This window comes from Pantherophis guttatus, chromosome 6 (assembly GCF_059756535.1).
Source record: "Pantherophis guttatus breed Tessera chromosome 6, ASM5975653v1, whole genome shotgun sequence".
Taxonomy (NCBI): Eukaryota; Metazoa; Chordata; class Lepidosauria; order Squamata; family Colubridae; genus Pantherophis; species Pantherophis guttatus.
Window position 1 is genome coordinate 95,411,554 of NC_142068.1, and position 23,413 is coordinate 95,434,966.

Here is a 23,413-nt window from a genome sequence, read left to right on the forward strand (position 1 = left end):
AGTGATTTCATTTCGGAGACCAAAGCTTGGGTTAGGAATGAGAAAGGATCTGTTCTGATAGTGGAGATCCCAGACAGCTATCGGTACCCTGTAAAAATAACCTGTCTTCTAAATTCTCACTTATACTTATTAATTTGCTTGTTCAATAATAATCAAATTAGTGCAGCAAATCCTTCTGAGGATTTTATTCTCTGATAAAATTTCCTTTGCCCTATGGAAGGACAGTTGCAACTATCAGGCATATCTAGTCTAATGAAAAGAAGGAGTAGGGATGACATGATAGCAGTGTTCCTATATCTGAGGGGCTGCCACAAAGAAGAGGGGGTCAAGATATTCTCCAAAGCACTTGAAGGCGGAACAAGAACCAATGAGTGGAAACTAACCAAGGAGAGAAGCAACCTAGAACTAAGGAGAAATTTCTTGACAATTAGAACAATGAAGCAGTGGAACAGCTTGCCTCCAAACTTCTAGTGCTCCATCACTAGAAGTTTGAAATGGTATAGGGTCTCCTGCTTAAGCAGGGGGCTGGATTGGAAGACCTCCAAGGTCCCTTCCAACTCTGTTTCTGTATTAATCAGGGCTATGCTTTGGTGAGGAAAATCCGTAGACCTGTGATGGCGAACCGATGGCACACGTGCCACAGCGCCCTCTCTGTGGGCATGCAAGCTGTCGCCCCAGTTCAGTTCTGCCGTGTATGCGTGCGTGCCTCCCACCAACCAGCATATGTGCAGGGGGCATGTGCGGGAGGTGCACGCACATACATGGGGGGTGCATGTGCATGCATGGGGGCAGGGGGCATGTGCAGGGGCCGCATGCGCATTGCATTTTGGGGATTTGAGCGCCCGTGTGTGAATTCTTGCACGCATGCACGCGCTTTGGGCACTCGGTCCGGAAAAGGTTAGCCATTACTGCCCTAGACATTGCTTATTTTGAAAGGTATCAGCTCTTTAAGGGATCTGCTGAACCTCAGACAGCAGAAAGAGGATGAACATGTCTAACAACCTGGATTTTTTTGACTAGATCCTGAAGACAGTAGGAACGGAATGCCTCTGTTTGGTTCAGGAAGAAACAATTTGCTTGAGCGCCTCTAAGTTTTTAACCAAGTTTTGGGCTAAGAGAGAAGAAGGAGAGGTGGATATGACTTTTCCTGGATATGGAATCATTCCAGTCTTTGTAGAATTGTGGGGAAAATGCTCTGCTTCTTGAAAAAGAAGTTTCATGTGTTTCAAAGGGCTCCAAAGGAATGTCAGGAACTACCTCGTCTTGTTTCTCTAGGCCAGATGGATTGCAATGGCTTGATAGAATTCACTGCTTCCCCTGGTCACAACAATGGGTAAAATCATTGGGTCTAGTTTTGTATTCTGGACCAAAACCACTCATAAACAGCTACAGCAGAGGAGGTTATTGCAAAATACGGCCAATACGCTCCCACAGAGAGGGGCTCCTCAGGGTGCCGTCGGCCAAACAATGTCGACTGGCGACGCCCGGGGGAGAGCCTTCTCTGTGGAGGCACCAGCCCTCTGGAACGAGCTGCCCCTAGATGTGCGTATGATCTCTGACCTGCGCACCTTTCGCCGCACCCTGAAGACCCTCTGGTTTCAACAAGCCGGGCTGGCCTAACATGAATATGAATTTTAATGGGTGTATGTAAGTTTTTTAATTTGTGGGCCAAATTTTTGTATATTTGATTTTAATGGTTTTTAATTTTTTTTAAATTTTATGTGTTTTAATATGGCTGTACACCGCCCTGAGTCCTTTGGGAGAAGGGCAGTATAGAAGTCTAATAAAAGTAAAGTAAAGTAAAGTAAAGTAAAAATGTTGGGAACAGAGAAAGAAAGGTAGATCCAGGCAAGTGAAAATGGATCAATGATCTCTGCAAAAGCAGCTGTCGGAGAACACATAATATCCTGCATTGAAAAATCACATGGTGCGTTTTTTTCCTCTTCATCAGTGCAAACTGATTGATCATGGTAGAAGCAGAGATCAATTTGGATTACCATTATATAACAAACTTTGGCTGCTCTGGGGTGGGGGGAATAAAAGGTATTTGGATGGGAAATAAATAAATGGGATTCCTGTAAGATCTCTAAAGCAAACTATTAAGCAATCTTTACTCTCAAGCTCCAAGTTCAGGAATAAAGAAGCTTTTGGGATGATCAAATAGCCAAGATACGTAGAATTGTAGTACTTGATACAAGGCAAGAATTGCCATCAACTGTCCCTACCTTATCAGTAGAAATTGTCTTTCTGGAGTTGGGTGAGCATTTTCTCAATACAAAGTCTTAACCTTTTGTTGAAGTAAGCTGCTCACTTTCAGGAGATTGAAACTGGACCCCTCAAGTTCTTCCTTCTAACTACGAAGAAAAGCCAAACATCACTGGACCAACTTGGGAGGCATCTGAGAGCAAATGAAGAGAGGCCTCTGAAGTCCACATCAACATGTGACTGTTTTGCTCATGGATGGGATAATCTAATGACACCTCAATCTTTTTATCTCAATCAATCAGAATAGACCTGGAAGGGACCATCCATTGTTTCTTGTCCTGCCCTCTGGTGCTTTGGAAAATAAATTGACCCCCCCTCCTCTTTGTGGCAGCCTCTCAAATACTGGAATACTGCTCTCATGTCCCCTCCCCAGTTTTTTCTAGACTATTAAAATCCAAATCCTGCAACCATTCTTCATATATTTTAGATTCCAGGCCTTTAATCATCTTAGTTGCTCTTCTTTGCACTTTTTCCAAAGTCTCAACATCTTTTTTTTGTAATGTGGTGACCAAAATTGGATGCAGTATTCTAGGTGTGGCCTTACTGAGGTGGTATAAAGCGCTACTAATACTTCATGTGATTTTGATTCTATGCTTGTGTTTATACAAACAAGGATTGTATTAGCTTTTGTGGCTGCTGCAGCACACCACTGATTCATGTTTAAGTGATTGTCCACTAGTGGAACTAATGGTTTGGCTCAGAAAAAGAAAATATTCAGAAAATTTGGAAGTCCAAGCATTTGAAATACCCCCCCCTCAAAATTATACCTACCATATTTTTCGGAGTATAAGACACACCTTTTTTCCCTCAAAAAAGAGGGTGAAAATCTGGGTGCATCTTATACTCCTAATGTAGCCCCGCCCAGCCTCGCAAACGGAGATTTCAGAGGCTGAAAGAAGCGTCTGAAAGAAGTTTCAGAAAAAAGGCCTCTGAAAGGCTTTTATCTAAAATAATATGGCAAGCAACAAAAGAAGAATCAGTAAAGATTCTAACCAAACTATGTTAACAAATCTGGAGAATGACACAATAACCAACAGATCGGAAGAGGTTAATCTACATACCAATACCAAAGAAAGGAGATTGAACAGAGTACAGATAGTCCTTCAGAATAAAAGCCTCTGAAAGAAGCTTCAGAAAAAAAAAGCCTCCAAATAGAGCTTCAGAAAAAAAGGCTTTTTTTCTGAAGTTCTGTTTCGGAGGCTTTCAGAGATAGAAAAAAAAAAGTTTCAGAAGTTTCAGAGGCAGAAAAGGAAGCAAGGCGCAGAGCTCACAACCAAGGAACCTGTTGCTAAAATTCACCTCTAGGAACAGCTGATTGGGGGTATTCCGGGAGGCCGATCCACCTGCCAATCAGCTTTTTTTGATTTTCTTCCCCAAAAACTAAGGTGCATCTTATACTCTGAAAAATACGGTACTTCTCTATCTCCTTCTTTTGCAGGATTGAGCCTGTCCCATTCCTAGAGAGCAAAGACATCCTGGCAGCATTAAATAAACACCCATTTATGTACTTTGTCATACCCCTGATGTATCAGGTCCCTTGTTAGTTTACAATTTTTTTTAGAAAACAATATGATTTAAAAGCTCAGGCCATTTTATGGAAATGCATAGGAAATGGAGCCCTTTGTGATCAAACTTTGCCTTTGTTTTATAGTGATAGGACTAGACAGCTTTTTAAAAATACTGTATATCCTAAACCTTCAAACCAGTTATTTATATTGGAAGTTATCCTGATTTAAAGTTAAGCTCCTTAGCTTACGTAAATCATGTCAGAGGCCCAGGAGGTAATAATGATACTCTTCGCTAGCTTGGAAAATTGGAGTTGTCCACTTGGACTAACAATAAATGCCAATAAGATAAAGTGTGATGTGTAGCCGGTAAAGGTAAATAGAGAATCAGTGAGCTGGTAGGACAATGAAAAAAATAATACGTACTGGGAAGAACTGATATCCTTTGATACTTTCCCCCAAGGACAGGAGATTCATAAGACAGATGCAAAAATGTAGCCATTTAAATGGGTACAAGCAGGATGTTTATCTCTTAGGTAAATATTTATCAAAGGCTGGTACTTGGAGTATCACCCAATGAACTGGAAAGAAGTGCTGTAAATTTAATGATGGAAATGAGAATTATTCAGAAGCCCAGTACAAGTCAAACAAAGGCTAGATGGTTAATTTTTATGACTCTGCTGGTAGGCATTTCACAACTTCTAGAAAAAGAAAAGGAAGTCAACCATTTGTTATACCTACATGGTGGGCAAGTCGGTTTATTTCAAATGAAGAAAGAAGTTGGATTAGATTTTCTTCACTCATCTGAGTGGAAGAGATGTCTACTCCTAAGATGAGGACTATTCTCACAGTGCTCTTTTTAGCAAATGTGTTGAAAAGAATCTTCCAACTACTGAATTATTTCCCATTTATAACCAATATAACTCTTCGTACATTAGGGCAAAGATATGCTGTTTTCTTCATCAATCCATGAGTTCTCTTCATTGATAATGGACAAGGTTGAAACTCACTGCTTACCTAACAGGCTCCAAAATCTTCATACTTTTAGGAACCAACCATAACAACCACAAACAGGAATATTTGTCCAGTCCACATTTATATGACCCCACAGTGGTGAAATATTTTGCTTCCCAGGGCTCCATATAATGTATCTTATATCCTTCCATTGATTCCTTTGTTAAAGAGTTTGGCAATTTTGTACTTGCATTTGAAGTTCTTAAAACAAGTTCACATTTGTTTTAGGAATCAGATTAATTGCATGAGGAAGAGGAATTGTCCAGGAATCATTATTTTCAAAAGCAGACGAAGCAGAACCTTTCAGATCTGGCTCAAAGGTGGTTGGAATTGAAGGAGAAACTTGAAGACAGGTAGTATCTAACTGCCTCCAGCTGTCTTCAAGAGGGAAAGATCTGGAATTCTTCCAAGTCCCTGAGAATGTAGACCTAGGTATGAAGACGTCCAGAGGAGAACCCTGCAAGTACAGCTTCAGGGGAAAAAAAGATAAAAACTCAAACTTCCAGGAATTACTCAAAACAGAACTGAGCTGTAACAGATAAAGGTCAAGAGAAGCACCAGCTGTAAAAACTTCTAGAAAAACCAAAGTCATGCTGCTTAAATCCAATCTTCATAAATTCTTTCTCCTTGAAGACCCTGTTATCAGTTTGTCTTGGCATTTGGACTGTTTCACAGTTATGTTCCTGATTTATACCCTGTTTTGTCTTGCTTGGTTTGCAGGAACTTCTGATTTCCTTGAGACAGCTTACAGAATTTCTGTGTACCCCTTTGGCATTTTGTTTCTGAACAACAAAGTCAGGCTTTGAGTGCAAGAGATTTTAAGCTTGGTTTGGGGCAGAGGTGAAGTCCAGCAGGTTCTGACAGGTTCTGGAGAACCGGTAGCGGAAATTTTGAGTAGTTTGGAGAACTGGCAAATACCACCTCTGGCTGGCCCCAGAGTGGGCTGGGAATGGAGATTTTGCAGCATCTTTCCCCTGCCATGCCCACCAAGCCACACTGACCAAGCCATACCAGCCCACATAACCGGTAGTAAAAAATTTGAATTTCACCATTGGTTTGGGGAATTGTAATTTGCACTTAAATGATGGGCATTGATCATCCCAGATTCATAATTTAGGTTTGTAGATTAAAAATGTTAACATTATCATTAGTATTTGGAAATATTTCCCTGTCATATGTGATTTTCTTGCTCTGAAATTTGGTGGGTCTTGGATTTTCATTTAAATGCTTGTTCTTTTTTAAGCAAAGTCAAAATACTTTCCCTCTAAATGCACAAGCACTGAAGTTCAAAAGTTAATGCTCGCCCCACTTCAAATAGCCTGTTTTGCTTCCAATATTGTAGTTTTCCCACCAACAGGTTAGGGGAAAATAGAATTTATTCTAAAAGATCAGCCGCTTCATTCATCTTCCTTCACAAGCAGGTTTTCACTTTCAGAATAAGCATCGGTATATAGAAAACAAAAATACAAAATCAACAACACATATTTGAGTTAGTAAAAGGCACCAAATTTATTAATATTTCAACATGTATAGAAAACAGCTACGAGGGTAATCAGAGTTCTCAGATATTTAATCCATAATACTGTAATTCTCTGCATATTTGTTCCAACCAGTTGAGCTTTTTGAAGTTTGTCACCCCCAAGCATAATGAAACCCACAGTGAGGCTGGATTTAGCCCATGGAGTTTCAAATACCAAAATGTGGCGGCTTTGAAAATCTCTGCTTTTCTCTTGCTGAAAAGCACTGTCATTCAGGAATTTGCATATAATCCCTGGTTTTACTTTGTTTGCGATTACCGCCTCTTTAGTTGCAGTGATTGCCTTTTTAAAAGGAGTGTGGCAATGTGTGACTATTGCAAAAAAATAAAAATAAAATAAAAATGAATGCACTTCAGGGTTTAGGCATAGTCATTCAGAATGATAAAAAAAGCCAAAATCCTATAGTGATAATTGATAAGCACAATTGAAATCAGCCTGTGTTGTTCTGAGGAACTTCAGCATAGAGGAAAAGATGGGAAGAGGCCATAAACGCACAATTTATTGTATGCCAGGTTTCTTGCAGGGGTGGGTTTCACTTACCTTTACCACTGGTTCGCCCCGCGTGCGCACGCTTGCTCTCTTCGTGCACATGTGGATTGTCCGTGCATGCGCCCGGCCTTCCACGCGTGCACTTTGCTCGCTTTCACGCCTTCCACAATTGCCTTGAAAATGTTCCTAAATAGCATGACTTGGAGCACGACTTGGAGCCGGGGCAGGTGGGCAGGCCGACCTGCGATTGCTGCTACCGATTCGCCAGAACCGGTGCGAACCGGCTGGATACCACCTCTGTCTTTGTGGCTGGCAAGTGTGCCAATGAGACCTGATTGGCTTTAGTTCCTTCCCATGTGTCAAAATGCTTGAAGCTCCTGAGGGTTTGGCTGCTTTCCTTCAAACATAAAGCTTCCACACTAATCCTAAATCGTGCCGAAAATGAACTCACCTGTTTTTGAATCTCAGGTCTGGCACTGAGGTGCTCTTGTGGTTTATCAACCCCAGTGTCTCGAAGGGGAATGTTTCCATAGTACAAGTGGGAAATTTAGCTCTCTGCATGAGATATAAATAAGGGGCATGGATTCTGCACCACTCCTGTTTGCAGGGAATGCCCACTGAAATAAAATTATGGTACAAATAAAGGAGAATATTTGGAGATCAGGGTTGAAATAAGGGGGTCCTTGGTGCGCTCTGAGCTTGGTTATTTTCTTGCAGACATTTGATTACCCAAATTATTGGGTTGATAATGTTACCTAGTCTGGGTATTGAAAGGTCTGCAAGAAAACAACCAAGCTCAGAGAGCACCAAGGACCCCAAAATAAAATTAATTTGTCAAAGAGGACTGATGGCACAAAGTAGAAGATACTTCTATGTGAGCGAATAGGGTGTTTAGTGAAAACTTACCAAGCCATGAAGCTAATTGGGGCAGCCCAAGAATTTCTCAAATGGCCTTGAACTTTTGGGCTCACCATCAGAAAGAATGATGGGTAGCTAAAAGATATTGGACTAAAATCCACAAATGGCTGGAAAAAATGACAAAGAAACATATTGACTTTAAACCAGAGACATTTTTATTGGGGATTTTACCAGAAATATACAATAGAGAAATCAGATATTTAATTGTGAATATTTTAACGGCGACTAGAATTGTATTTGCTAGAAATTGGAAAGGTGAGAAGATACCCACAGATGATGACGTTATCAAGAAAATTTTGGAGTGTGCTGAAATGAGTAAATTGACATTTGAAATTAGGGAACAAGAAGATAAACAATATTATTTAATATGGGATCTATTTTATCAATGGTTAGACAAGAAAGAATGGAAATGAAATATGAAATATGAAATGGATAAGATAATAAAACATATAAAGGGGTTTTTTTTCCCCTTATAGAGGACAATTTACTGTTAAATAATTGGTAAATGAGAATAATAATGTAATAAACTGTTAAATAAGAAAATGTTGGATAGAGGATTAAGCACAAAAGATTTGTAACCGATCAATACACTTTCTGTAATTCTAATGGATGATAATTGTTTTATGTTTTAAGTTTTGTTTAAAAATAAAAAAAAATTCCAAAAAAAGAAAAAAAGAAAGAAAGAATGATGGGTAGATTCTGGAAGGAAATTAAACCCAGGGGAAAAAAAGTATTCAATTACTACATACCTACTGTGAATTGTGTTTGGTTTTCTATTTCAGGAATGTCACGCTACCTTCAAATGAGGGATTTCCAATGAGATTTGGGTTTATTCAGAGTAAAATCCAGCAGGCTAAAAGAAGCCTCTTTGACAAGCCAAGGGACATCTCTGTTTTTTTGACCTTTGTCATGGCTTCTTCTTTGCTTAGAGCTATGTTCTTTTTCTGAGAGTGATTTCTGTTTCTCTTCGGCAGATATTCGTGGCCTACAAGGATTTCTGGATCAGGCTTCAAAGCTAGGACTTGACGTGTCTTTACAAAAAGTAGACAGAAACATCAGCAGGGTTTTTGCCAGCCTTTTTACTTCCATGAAAACCGAAGAGCTGAACCGCTACCGAGATACGTTACGGAGAGCTATCTTACTTCTGAGCCCAAGGGGAGCACAAACGTTCATCAATGAGGTTAGTACTTTCTTTTTGGAATGTTTTCTTAACTGAAAGTCGTAAGAGAAGTGATCATAGATAATCTCTACTTCTGCAGTTCAACCTTGAGATGCTGTGCTTTCTAGTTGGGTAAATGCTAAATCATCTGCTGTGTAACAATAAATAAAGGAAAATGTAGACTTGGGAACTTTGAAAGGTACTTATGTACAAGAAGTTGTGTGCGGTATTTCCTAGGCAGGTTGCCAATCACACTCTGAGTTTTCTCCTCTCTTTTTGACGTTCCTCACCATTCTAATAGCTTTAAAGTTGCAAATATAAAGAAAATCTTATCTGGTAACTATGTTCATGTGATTGATAGATTGAGCACAACTGGATACCCTTCAATGATAGGAGTGATTAAGGGGTGTGATCAGCTTATTTTGAGAATAGTTCCATACATTTCCCTTATTTATGCTATATTTATTTATGCTAACCAGGTGTTTGCCTTCTTGGGCAAAGCTTACCTCACATTTATTGCTGTTGTGGTTGTTAAATTTGAGCGCCACAAGTTTGTCGTAGTAGGCAAAGAAGTATGTATGATTTGAACTGGACTGATGTTTCATATATTTTTAGTGGATCTGATGAATTACCCCTATGGGAAAAGTAATTTCTAGATGAATTAATATTTTAATGAATTTTATCATTTATAAATGAATCAATAATGTATTTTTGACAGGGATCATCAGCTAATTAATCTTCACATGAAATTATGAGGAACATTTAATTGCTCTTTTTGAGGTGATGGGAATAAAGAATTATGGAAGCTCATAAAATAGAAAAGGGTCAGAGTGCAGAAAACTGTCGAAATACATTCTTTTTTAGTTTCTGCTTTGCTTAGTTTGAATAATATAATATTACGTAATATGCTTTATATTTGATAACAATCTAGTTATCATTACCATGTGGAATAATGTTCTCATTGGATGGTTTTTTTTCCCCCCTCTCTCTTTAATGAAATTGATTTTGAGCAACTTGAAAAATCAAAAACAAAGTTGACATAAATTTGATAGGTCTGATATAAAGAGGATATAATATTAATGTTCTCTAGTTATCTTTTTATGGTTTATCAAATGTGAAACATTGTTATGGTTTACCAGGGCCAGAACCCATATTTAACATTTTATTTATTAACCAATTGGTGGTTGCCTTATTTATTTGTGCTTGCAAAACGTAGATTGTTGCTTTTTTATATAGAGAATATGAAATGATTTTTCACTGCTTCCTTCTGAAATGTCTTTTTTATAAAAAATATTTCCCAGTCTCACCTATAACCATTTTTTATTTGCTTTTTTTGTTTTCTTTGTTTGTTTTGTTATGGTCTCCACTCTAAATAACAGCCAGGTATGAACCTGCTTAGCCAAAGAATGGATTAGAAGGAAATTTAGAGCAAAGAAAACATTACTTCCTACTTCAGTGGTATACATTGCACTATTAACCTCTGGAATCCATTATATCAAAAAATAGCAATGGCCACTAATTTAACGGAATTAAATATCTCAAAGGGAGACCAATCTAGAGGTTTTGAAAATTCAGAGTTGCATCTGAGTTGTGGAAAACCTACCTCTAATTAACAATTGTATAAGGGAGCAATAGTTGCAGTGGGTGTGTCTCCATTTCTTGCTTTTGTGAGTATCCAAGTGGATTTTGATGGCCTTCACGAGAAAAATTACACTGGACTAAAATGGGAGTTATTTTGATTTTACAGGCGTGCATATTTAAGGCCTCGTGTGAGCCCTGGGGTCCAACAGACAGAAGTTTTATTGAACTCTGAGAATTATGACAATATACTCTGGAATAAAAACTCTGCATGTTGCATTGTGGAATCTGAAAACTTAAGAGAGATGCACAAGGTATCTTTCTGGAAACAATGTTCTCCACTGTCCTGTCGAAGGGCCCTGGGTTTGGTTCTTGCATGCGCTAGATTCTCCCATCCTTCACTGAAAACATCAGAGTGACTTGTTGACACCGTTTCAGCTAATTTAAGCTTTTCCACGGTGGTTTGAAATTGCTTTCCTTATATATTTGTGGTCTTCAACTTATCAAAGGATGCTCGTCCAAGCTGCCTTTCAGACTTGCTGAAAAGAACCCAAATAAATTAAGGACTGTGCTATATTTCTATTCACTCCAGCAGCAATATTTCATTATGTGCTTCCAGCCGCTGCCCTCTAAAATACATAACTTCTGCTAATATTCAGGTTTGCCATTCACATGTCAGAAAGGCAACAGCCCTGCAGGATGTGAAGTTTAAAGGGTAATGCACTAAATTATCATGCTGCTCAGACCTTCCCCAGAGAAAAAGGGCTATTACAGGAATTATTAGGCTAATGATCCTGATATTTTTCCAGATCCCTGCAGGAATATACGTCTGGGCTGAATTAAGAAGTAATTTGTTCAAAAAAAAAATCTTCTGTTACTGAATCTTGATTGATTCAGCAAAGCTTTAGGAGACGAAAAGTTGAATAATGGAACTATGTAATCTTTTTAAAGGCTGTATGCCTCTGAAATATGCTAAAGGGGATAATTTGGCAATCATATAGGCCATATGGAAGTTAGCAGGTTACTTAACTCTATACTATTTATGAACCTGTGAGCCACCTGCACACTATTACAATCACTGGGGGAATGAAATACAGCATTTGTACTGGGGTTGAAGTGTGACATTTGAGATAAAATGGATTTTTAATAGGTTTGGCAAGAAAAAGAGATATTGTCCCATTCTTATGAGGTCTGGGTGACCTGCTTCAGTTTCTGTCACACCGTCAAGGCCTGGGAGCTATTCTGCAGAAAGGACAGCTAGACAGAATATCCTTTTGGTACAATCTATCTTTTGTCTTTGAAAGACCAGGAAGGCTCTTGAGGGGATCAGCAGCTGAGCTGTTCAGAGAAAGAACTCAACAAGAACCAAAAATGAGGGTTATGTAACAGCCGGACATCAGAAAAATGTTAATAGATAAGTCATTTTTAAACTATCCAGATGCTAAAAAACAGAAATTTTGCTCCCTTTCCTTTTCTTCATAGAGAGTGGGGTGGAGGCTATATGGCTTTTACTATGAATCTCTGCTTGGTATTATTGTCATTGTCAGTGGTGGGATTCAATTTTTTTTACTTCTGGTTCTGTGGCCGTGGCTTGGTGGGCGTGGCAGGGGAAGGATACTGTAAAATCTCCATTCCCTCCCCACTCCAGGGGAAAGATACTGCAAAATCCCCATTTCCTCCCAATCAGCTGGGACTTGGGAGGCAGAGATTAGATGGGGGCGAGGCCAGTCAGAGGTGGTACTTACCGGTTCTCCAAACTACTCAAAATTTCTGCTACCGGTTCTCCAGAACTGGTCAGAACCTGCTGAATATCACCTCTGGTCATCTCTGCTTCTAAAGGCTTAGAAATGAGGGAAAATCTGGGGTGGATGACATGACTAAGACATGTTGGTCTGTGAGGCTGGAAATATTGGAAAATATTTGGTGTGTTTCTGAAGGGTAGCAACACAATTCAAGTGGTATCTCAATTTGGTCCCAAGGCTGAATTTCAGATTTAAGACTTCCTCTGTTTAAAATGAGATTCAAATAAAAATTGGGATCAAATGCTCCAATTCTCTCCCTAAACACAGATCCCACCACCTACCTGGAAAAAACCACTAGATCCAAAAAAAAGCCTCCCCCATCAGCGAAGAGATTCAGCAAAGAATCATTCCCAGAGAGAAATCATCCAGATGCTCTAAGCTCTATGGTCTCCCCAAGATACACAAAGAAGGAACCCCACTTAGACCCATAGTCAGCTCCATAGGCTCACCTCTACAAAACCTAGCCAAATTTCTCGCCAAACAACTACAGTCCTATGCAGAATCCATCACCTCACACGTAAAAAACTCATTCCAGTTCATAGAGATCATAAAGAAACAAAATTTACAGCCCAGCGACCTACTTGTGACCTTCGATGTCATATCCCTCTTCACCCAAGTGCCAATCAAAGAAGCCTCGACAGCTATCCAAAACAAATATAACCCTCCCAAGCACATCCTAGATCTGACCAACCACTGCCTATCCAACACATACTTCATCTATAACGGACAAAAATACAAACAAATAGAAGGAGCACCCATGGGATCACCCCTCTCACCTGTCATTGCAAACCTCTACATGGAACACTTTGAAACCCAAGCTCTAGAAATATCGGATCACAAACCCAAACTCTGGCTCAGATACGTAGACCACACCTTCATAATCTGGCCACACAGGAAAGAAAAACTGGACAACTTCCTCACACACCTCAACAGCCTACACCCCAAAATACAGTTCACCATGGAAACAGAAGCTAACAACCAACTTCCCTTCCTGGATGTCTTAGTCTACAAAAAATCCAATGGCTCCCTAGGACACACCATCTACCAGAAGAAAACACACACAAACCGCTATCTGCACGCACTCTCACACCACCACCCAGCACAGATCAACTCCGTAGCCAAGACACTCATCTCCAGAACAAAACGCTTAGCTGACGAACAACACCTAAAAACCGAACTACACACTCTCACTAACGTACTAACATCCAACGGATTCCAAAGAAATAAGATTACCAACCTAATCCAAAAAGAAACCCCCACTAAAATCCAAGACAGAGAACAAGAAAACGGCAAAGCCCTCCTCCCATACATAAAAGGCACCACAGACAGAATCAGCAAGATCCTCCACAAACACAACATCAAGACAGCATTCTGCACAAACCAAAAAATATCCACCATCCTAAGGAACCCCAAAGACAAAATTGAGTTAGAAAATCAAGGAGTATATGAAATCCCATGCACCGCCTGCCCCACCACATACATCGGACAAACCAACAGAAGAATAAGTGCACCCATTGAAGAACACAAGATCTCAGTTAGAAAAGAGGAACCAACTTCTTCCCTGGTCCAACACCTCAAAGCCACAGGACACGATATTGACTTTAAAAAGACCAGAACTATCGCCAAAACTGAACACTTTAACAACAGAATAATCAGAGAAGCCATCGAGATAGAAAAATGTCCACACAGCATGAACAAACGAGACGATACCTCCCGCCTGCCAGCCATTTGGAAACCCGCCCTTATTGACAAACGAGTCCCTAACACAAAGAATGACACCAGTGGTGGGATTCAATTTTTTTAACAACAGGTTCTGTGGGCGTGGCTTAGTTGGGGGTGTGGCTTGGCAATCATGTGACTGGGTGGGCGTGGCTAGCTGGCCACGTGACTGTGTAGGCGTGGGTAGCTCATCATGTGACTGGGTGGGCGTGGCTATGTGCATAGACTTTTTTCAGAGGGCTGAAAAAAGTCATTTCTGACTGGGCCTCGCACTTTTGACCGGTCCTCACACTTATGACCATTCTCACATTTATGCCCGTGCAGCTTTCTTAACAACCATGTCACTCATTTCACAACTGCTTCTCTTCACCATGGTGACAAGATAGGGCAAAAACGTAAAATGTGAGGACAGTCGTAAGTTCGAGGACTGGTCAAAAGTGCGAGGCCCAGTCAAAAATAACTTTTTCAGCCCTCTGAGTAGTCCATATGCACAAAAAGACTACCCAGAGGGCTGAAAAAAGTCATTTCTGACTGGGCCTCGCACTTTTGACCGGTCCTCACACTTATGACCATTCTCACATTTATGCCCGTGCAGCTTTCTTAACAACCATGTCACTCATTTCACAACTGCTTCTCTTCACCATGGTGACAAGATAGGGCAAAAACGTAAAATGTGAGGACAGTCGTAAGTTCGAGGACTGGTCAAAAGTGCGAGGACCAGTCAGAAATAACTTTTTCAGCCCTCTGAATAGTCCATATGCATAAAAGGATACAGCAATAGAGAGGGATGAAGGAAGGGAAGGGAAATTAGAGTAGGAGTGAGGGTGAGAGAGGGAGGAAGAGAGGAGGAGAAGGAGAAAGGAAGAGGAAGTAGGGAGGAGAAGAAGAGGGGGAGGAAGAGAAAGTAAGAAGGAAAGAAAAGAGAGAGGTGGTAGGTTTGAGGAGAAAGATTGCTGTACAATAAAAAAGATGAAAGGGAAGAAAGCCAACCCCAAACAAATATAAAGATATTAAGATAAAGAATGAATTGTTAAACTTTAAAGAATAAAAGAGAACAAATATGAACAAATAACAATAATTAGAAACACACATACAAACATACAATGTATTTTCTTTGAACAGAGTATTTGGCCGGTTCACAAATTTAAACAGTGTTTAGTCATTTCAATTAAATTTACAATTTCTATATTTCCTTTTTGCCATATTTATTCCTCATCTATTTTTGTAAAAAACCAATATTACCCTTCATCCTCATCTCTAATCTTAATCAAATTCAATTTTTCCCTTCCATTCTATATTATACCCCTTCCCATTGTCATCTATTTTTATATCCATCCTCACATTGGTTAATTATGTAATATTAGTTGTTTAATATAAATTCAACATTTTAATATAAATCAATTAGTTATATAACTACCTTTTTTGTATATTAATCAATATGAACATGAATATTCCAATTATTTCCATGCAATCCAATTTCTTACAAATCAATTAATTATATTTACCAATAATAATAAACCAAATAATTTCCCCCATATATTCCTCCAAACCACAACTTAACCATTTCTGCTTTCAGAAATATACAATTAATAGTATCTCAATTATTACAATTCCCTAGTTAAATAGAGCTTTTTTTCTTTTGTGTTTTAAAATCCTGAACTCTCATCTTTTTCCCTAAATTTCCCATTGTTTGCACCTACCTTTTTTGGTGAGGAAAAAGAAAAGAATTCTGCCTGCCTAATTTTCCAACCTTGCAGCAACAGCAAAGCAGTTTCAGTTTCGTTTCTCAGCATAGCTAGGGGAAAAAAAAATCAGCACTCTTTGCAAGGAAGCAGAAGAGCCCTGAGCAAAACAGCTGAGACAAATCAGCTGAGAGCCGGGAGGCCAATTAGCCTATGCTGAAGCTCCGGGGGCCAATAAAATTACAAAAAAAAAACACTGAACCCTTTGTTAAATTGCTGGCTCCCCCGCCCCTCGCCCACCACTATAGGATATAGTGGGGTAGGGTAGGGTGGGATGAGATGGGATAGACTAGGCTAGACTAGGCTAGAATAGAATAGAATAGAATAGAATAGAATAGAATAGAATAGAATAGAATAGAATAGAATAGAATAGAATAGAATAGAATAGAATAGAATAGAATTCAATTCTTTATTGGCCAAGTGTGATTGGACACACAAGGAATTTGTCTTTGGTGCATATGCTCTCAGTGTACATAAAAGAAAAAAATAAAATATATTTGTCAACTGTCATAAGATAAAACAGTTAGTGATACCCATAGGATACTAATAAGCAATTGCAGTCCCAGGGGACACTTGGTGGCTTAATAGTATTACAGATATCATTAAAATATCCATAGTCTAGCTTTGCTTAGATAAAAACTGAAATGAGCTAAATATTTAAAACAATAAATTGAGGCATTAAATTGACTAATATCTCATAATGATCATGATTTATTGCATAGTCAACCAGATGTTTAGATTAAAGTTGGCATTTTTAACCACCTATCAAGTCCTTTCCAAGGACCTCAATAGGCAGAGGTGGATGTTTGATGGTGTTACAGATTTCATCACAGGATGGAAGCTGTTCTGAGTAAAGCTGCCTTTTGTTATTGACCGATGGTGAATTTGTCAATGTCGATGGTGTTCAAGTGGTGCTTCAGCTCTTTTAGGATTGCATCCAAAGTTCCTATTTATTGGTACAATCTTTGGTTTTTTTTTGCAATAGTCGTTCCATTTTTTTTGCAGGTTTTTGTATTTTGTGATTTTTCTCCAGTTTTGTTTTTTTTTAATTTGATTTATATGCCGCCCTTCTCCGGAGGTACTCAGGGCGGCTTACAATGTGTTAAGCAATTTCTTTTCTCTTCGCTTCTGCTGGCTCCAGGTATTGCCATATCCACTGTCCAACCTTTTTGTCTTTCTTGTTCCTCTTATTAAAAAAACAAACAAACAAACAAACTATAATTCCTTTTGAATTTCATGGGAAATCTGACACTCAGACATCAATAATGCCCTTTAGCTAATTGGATTCTTGAATCTAGTTTAACTTGATTGTTTTCAAATTGTATCAGGCCAAGGTCAGAAGCTCCCACTTTTATATATGTATTTGTGATATTTATGTGTTTCCCTTTTTCCAGCTCTAATTTTCCTGGCTATTCTCCTGTCCCATCTCTGACCAGCAATGCTTTTGGGTCTCCACAGCCTAACCTTGAATTCCAGCATATAATTGCCTGTGTTTTGTAAATTGCTTTATTAGCCATGGTTCTTTCTATTTAACCAAGAACACCATGCCTGTAATGATCCAGATGTTTGAAATTTAATAATAATTGGTTTTGAATGCAAAGGGCAAAATTGTGTCAGGTACTTAGAGCGATGGCTATAAATAAAGCTGCACTTGAGATAAATTTATCTTTCATGTTAGAATCTCCAGTGGTGGGAATCTGTTGAATGCAGACAATCAAGTTAATCCAAACACATGCAAATTACTATTTTATTGCTCTGCTTGTGATCCTTTTTAATAGAGAATTTCAAGTGATGTAGGAGTGTTGATGGAAAATACCGCAGATAGTATTCGGATAACTCTTAATCATGAACAATCTAAACCTTGTTTCTGCCTGAGTGAATGATGTAACTTTTGGATTTATTCCATCGATAGCTGAGGAGTGGGCAGGAAAGGGCCCCAGACTGAAAAAGGACCTTTTCCATTACAGGGTTAGAACTGAACAGCAACCTGTTAATTGTTCCATGGAAGAACAGCACACTTGAAAATTCTCTCAAAATGTTACATTTCTTCGGCATCTGTTTTGTAATACAGGTAGCCTTTGACTTACGACCATAACCAAGCCCAAAATGTATGTTGCTAAGTGAGACGTTTGTTAAGTGAGTTTTTCCCCATTTTACACTGTTGGAAGAAATGTCCACCTGGGTTCAGTTCCAAGTGGGGAGAAAGACACTGGAAACATGGAGACTGCTTGAAAAGATAGTTTAATGGTGGACAGGACCACATGGATTTGAGATCCTGGGCAAAAAAAAAAGCACATGGGAGAGAGAGAGAGAGAGAGAGAGAGAGAGAGAGAGAGAGAGAGAGATATTTATACTCTCTGTTGGGCTTTGAATTTGAGCTTGTATTCTGATTGGTTGTCAGACTCCCATGGGGCCATGTAGGGGTAACTTTGTAGGTTGTCTTTTGAATCCCAGGCTTGGTTGAGCCTTGCTGGGTGATGCAATCTCCCCAGGTGCCATGTTCTGAGTTCTGTTGCTAGATGAGTAGAGGGCTAACCCAGATTTGTTGGATCTTGGGTGGGGCATAGCTATCCCTTTATCTCTTAAGTGCTGACATCTGCTGTGGGCTATTGAGGAGGGTGGGGGCTATTAAGAGTGTGTCTGCTTCCTGCCTTAAAAAACACATTGCTCCATGTCTCATCCAGGGAAATATAACATTCTGCCTTTTTAATATTTCCTAGAATATTTCATTCTTATAGGAGAGGGGTGGGTGCTAACTTCCTACAACACAACATTTCTTGCAACAGTTGTTAAGTGAATCATTGCAATATGGTTCTTAAGTGAATCTGGCTTCCCCATTGACTTTGCTTGTCAAAAGGCTGCAAAAGTTGATCAGGTAACGATCATAAATATGAATCAGTTGCCAAGCAACCAAATTTTGAGCATGGGACCATGGGGATGCTGCAACGGTCATAAGTATGAAAAATGGTCATAAGTCACTTTTTTCAGTGCCCTTGTAATTTTGAATGGTCACTAAATAAGCTGTTGTAAATTGAAGACATCCAGCATTAGTTTAGGGTTCTGAGTGGGATTAGCCTGCTGTAATTCTGAGGGCAACAATTGGTGTGTGTTTGTGTAAGGCTGTTTGAATAATATCTGCCCACAAAAAAAAATTAGCATTCTGATAGTTTGGAAGCATTTGGTGCCATTTTCCCCTGGTTTATTCCTGGATTGACATGTCTTCCTCTCTTCACTTATTTACTTAGGTGATTTACCATACCTGGCTGCTCTGTTTGCAAATTGCAACTCTGGGTAGCTACCAGAGAATTAAAACCCAAAAGCCAGAGAAATAAATCCACAACAACAACAACAAAAATACCTAAGGAAAAACAACAATCACCATATTCACATTCCCACCATTATGCATAGTTGTTTACATATGAAAATAGTGAACAAAAGTGTGAATGGCCTTTTAATCAGTACTTCTTGTGCTTCCTTTGCAAGAAATAACAGCTTTCAAAGACTTCCTTTATGGCAGCTGGGAGTCTTTCAGTTTCACTCTTGGGTTTTCCCCCTCATTCACTTTTGTTGAATTCTTCCCTTTAGAAATATTGTTAGTACTTTTTGCAGATACAACACATTAAAATCTCCAGATTTTCAATAACACTCCTATCTGGGGATTCAAGAACCTTCTAAAAATATAGCTTTTCTGTAAATACTTCACAATTCAGTTGGAGATACATTACAGATCTGAAAGTACTTATGTACAAGGAGTTGTATAGCTCTTTGCTGCTTAGTTACCTTATTTCACTGAAAATAAATATTTAATGGTGAAGCTTGTGTTCCTTTCATAGCAATGCAACACAGTTGGGGTGATTAGAACATATGAGATTGCCAGGGGAGTAAATAATTAGGCTTTTCCAGAAAAACAAAGTGGATTTAGGCAGAGTTTAGAGTGTGTAACTATTCAAGTCGCTGATGCTCTCTGAGCTTGGAGGTTTTCTTGCAAATATTTCCTTACCCAAAGTAGATAGTGCTCTGATGATAATTCATTACTAGTTTGGTAATGAAACATCTGCAAGAAAACTACTAAGCTCAGTAAACAGCATCAATTTGACAGTTTAACCCCAAGCTACAAATATTTTCTTCTATCGGTATTCAAGTCTTGCTTATTGTTGTTGTTGTTAGTTGTGAAGTTGTGTCCGACCCATCGCGATCCCATGGACAATGTTCCTCCAGGCCTTCCTGTCCTCTACCATCCTCTGGAATCCATTTAATCCCACATCAACTGCTTCAGTGACTCCATCCAGCCACCTTGTTCTCTGTTGTTCCCTTCCTCTTTTGCCCTCAATTGTTCCCAGCATTCGGCTCTTCTCCAGGGAGTCCTTCCTTCTCATTAGGTGGCCAAAGTATTTGAGTTTCATCTTCAGGATCTGGCCTCCTAAAGAGCAGTCAGGGTTGATCTCCTCTATGACTAACCGGTTTGATCGCCTTGCAATCCAAGGGACTCACAGGAGTCTTCTCCAGCACCATAGTTCAAAGGCCTCAATTCTTTGGCACTCAGCCTTCTTTATGGTCCAACTTTCACAGCCATACATTGCAACTGGGAACACCATAGCTTTGGGTATGCACACTTTTGTTAGAAGGGTAATGTCTTGCTTACCAATTAGTTATTAGTCTTGCTTACCAATTAGTTATGTGGCATTGTAATTGCTAGGGGCTGAGGGGTTCTTCTTATTTAACTTGAAGTTGATGGAATATTCCTACTCTAGAATGGCTCTTGATATATTATGGGAATAAGTGAATTATTGGGAGAGAATATTAGCCAACTAATCCCTATGCTTAAACTTCACTTCCCTCCTTCCTTCCTGAAGTCATAGTATCTTATATGTTTTCTCCCTTTGTATCTTCACCTTAAATCTGTGAACTGAGTTCATCGAACTCTCCCTTTTCATAGCTTACACTAAAACATGTACTGTATGGAACCTTATGTTACACACGGAAGGATTGCCCTATTTCAGTTCAAATTCTTTTGTTCCCATGGAAGTCTGTTTGATACATCTATTTTATGAATTTCCATAAAAGGAAGGTTCTTATACCAAATTACAGGAGGCCTCCAATTTCTTTGTGGAACGCACCAATACTTTTTTTTTTAAATGTCAGCAGTAGAATTACTGTGTAAATGCCAACGAGTGTTTTTACAAACCATGGCACAGTGAGATTTCATTTAATTGTTTTGCTTCTAATGGGCCCTTTGTATGATTTAATGCCAGTATTACAAACTGAGAGATAAAATATCAAAAACAATAAGAAACAATCTAAATGAACGTAGATGAAATGCCAAGGAAACCCTTTCATAAGACAAAATATCTAAGAACGGCAAAGGCCCAAATATAAGCTGGAGTTTCTTCTTTGGAAAAATACAGTAGCTAAACCTAAAATATTTGCTGGGAGAAAAGTAAAATGAAACATTAATAAGCTGCTAGGAACATCTTGAAGTTTTTACCAGCCTAGAAATGAACACACCTCTATGAAGTGAATAATATGAGCTTGAATATCCAAGCTATGATGGTAATTAATGTAGATGTATTTGGTTATTTATGTCCTAATTAATTCCACTGTGAACTATGAAAGTATCTCTCTCTGGGCTATGTTTGCAAACAGCTCTGAAAATTGCAAATTCTGCACGCGGTTCAGACGCTGCAAACTGAAAAAACATAGCTGTGAATGTATGTCATCAATGAGGGCCTATTTAATCTTGGTGCATCTATATAGGTTTCTCTAAACCCAGTTTATATTCCCAAGGTGTCTCCTAAAATTAATTTGTCTCAGGAACTGTTTTCTTTCTGAACATAGAATCTAGAATAATAGGATTGGAAGCGGTGGTGGGTTTCAAAATGTTTTACTACCGGTTCTGTGGGTATGGCCTGGTGGGCGTGGTATGGCTTGGTGAGTGTGGCTTGGTGGGCGTGGCAGGGGAAGGTTACTGCAAAATCCCCATTTCTTCCTGATCAGCTGGGACTTGGGAGGCAGAGAATAAATGTGGGTGGGGCCAGTCAGAATATTTACTACCGGTTCTCCGAACTACTCAAAATTTCTGCTACCGGTTCTCCAGAACTGGTCAGAACCTGCTGAAACCCACCTCTGGTTGGAAGGGACCTTAGAGGTCTTCTAGTCCAACCCCTTGGAGTTCCTTGAGGTAGGATGGAAATGAGGTTGTGAGTCACTCTGGTTATCTTTTGCCTTTATTCCTGAAAAACCCTTTATGCAGGCTTGTCCTCAATGGCGTTTCTGCAGCAGGAATATCCACAAGCTGAACATTTTTATCAACCGAATAGAGTGGTGTCATTTTTATTACTATAGAGAAAAGAGCACCTTAATATGAAAATGCAGCCTGTTTGTATATGGGTTTGTGTGGCATGTTATTTGCAGAGTGTTTGTCTTTCCTAGAGCGGTAGAAAAAGAGCAGAAATAGGTGCAGTGTCTCATGTCTTGAATTTAAAGCCTGCAATTTTTGTTTCCTTCAAATCTAATTTCTGCATCCATACCTTTGAAAGTCTGGTTATTGTCACTTTTCATTGTTAGCACAGATCAATCTCAGTGTTGCCCTCCTTGAGATATCTACATTTGAATTCCCTTCCTTCCTTCCTTCCTTCCTTCCTTCCTTCCTTCCTTCCTTCCTTCCTTCCTTCCTCCCTCCCTCCCTCCCTCCCTCTCTCTGTCTCTCTGTCTCTGTCTCTGTCTCTCTCTCTCTCTCTCTCTCTCTCTTTCCCAGCCTACTTTGCTGTCTCTGGCATTGCCTAAATAATACTCAAATTGGGATGAACTTTTAAAAAGCTCTGCTAGCCAGATCAAGGCCAAGTGCTCTGAAAATGGCCTCAATCTCTCTTAATAGCTTTTGAATAGCTTGGTCTGCACATATATGCATCCATTAAGCATAACAAGTTAGGATTTTGTACCAGTGCAGATTTCCTTGTCATCAGCTTGGGTTTGCGTATATACATACATATATGCATATCTACAAATGAAAGATTACCCTGCCTTATTCTTTCTATCATGTATTTATAGACAAAGTTAATCTACCATAAGAGGTGGATTATTATCTTTATAACACATTGGTTACTAAATAAAATTTTAAAAAACCTTACAATTGGCTTCCTAATGCTCATACAGTGTATATTCTATGCATTTAAGGGGAAGGATCCATGCTATAGACAGTGTGATGCTCTCTTTTTGGAGAGACAAAGAAAAATCCCCCATACAACATAATTTTTGAAATGGAAAAAGAAGTAACAGTTATTAGTTAGTGATCAGCTCCAAAATAAAGACAGTAGAACAGAAGAATGTGATGTGTAAACTCAACCTCTAGTTCATAGTAGGGGGTCCATCAGTTCTCAGTGAGTCTAATAAACTCTTTGGGGAAATTTAATTGATGTGAGGAGCCTTTCTGGATAGAAGATGATGGACTATATTAACTAATGTTTCTATAATGTTGACATATTAAAGATTGTGAACGTGTCCACCACGTAAATATCAAAGGTATTTTTGGGTCCATCTAGATCAGTGATGACTAACCTTTTTCTCTTTGGGTGCCAAAAGTGCATGCCTGCGCGATAGCATGTACTGGAACCCATAATGCAATGTGCATGCCCCTGCACACACAAACACACACACACACACACACACACACACACCGTGACCCCTC

General features: G+C 39.2%; 1 protein-coding gene across 5 annotated transcripts in view; it reads left to right on the forward strand.

Moving 5' to 3' along the window:
- The window catches only part of GRID1 (glutamate ionotropic receptor delta type subunit 1), a 785,853-nt gene that overhangs the window by 490,651 nt on the left and 271,789 nt on the right, over window positions 1–23,413 (forward strand). For all 5 annotated transcript variants that reach the window (XM_087872276.1, XM_087872272.1, XM_087872273.1 and 2 more), the window contains exon 4: window positions 8,704–8,909. In XM_087872276.1, the coding sequence (XP_087728402.1) occupies window positions 8,704–8,909 (206 nt within the window). The remainder of the gene's footprint in view (window positions 1–8,703; window positions 8,910–23,413) is intronic.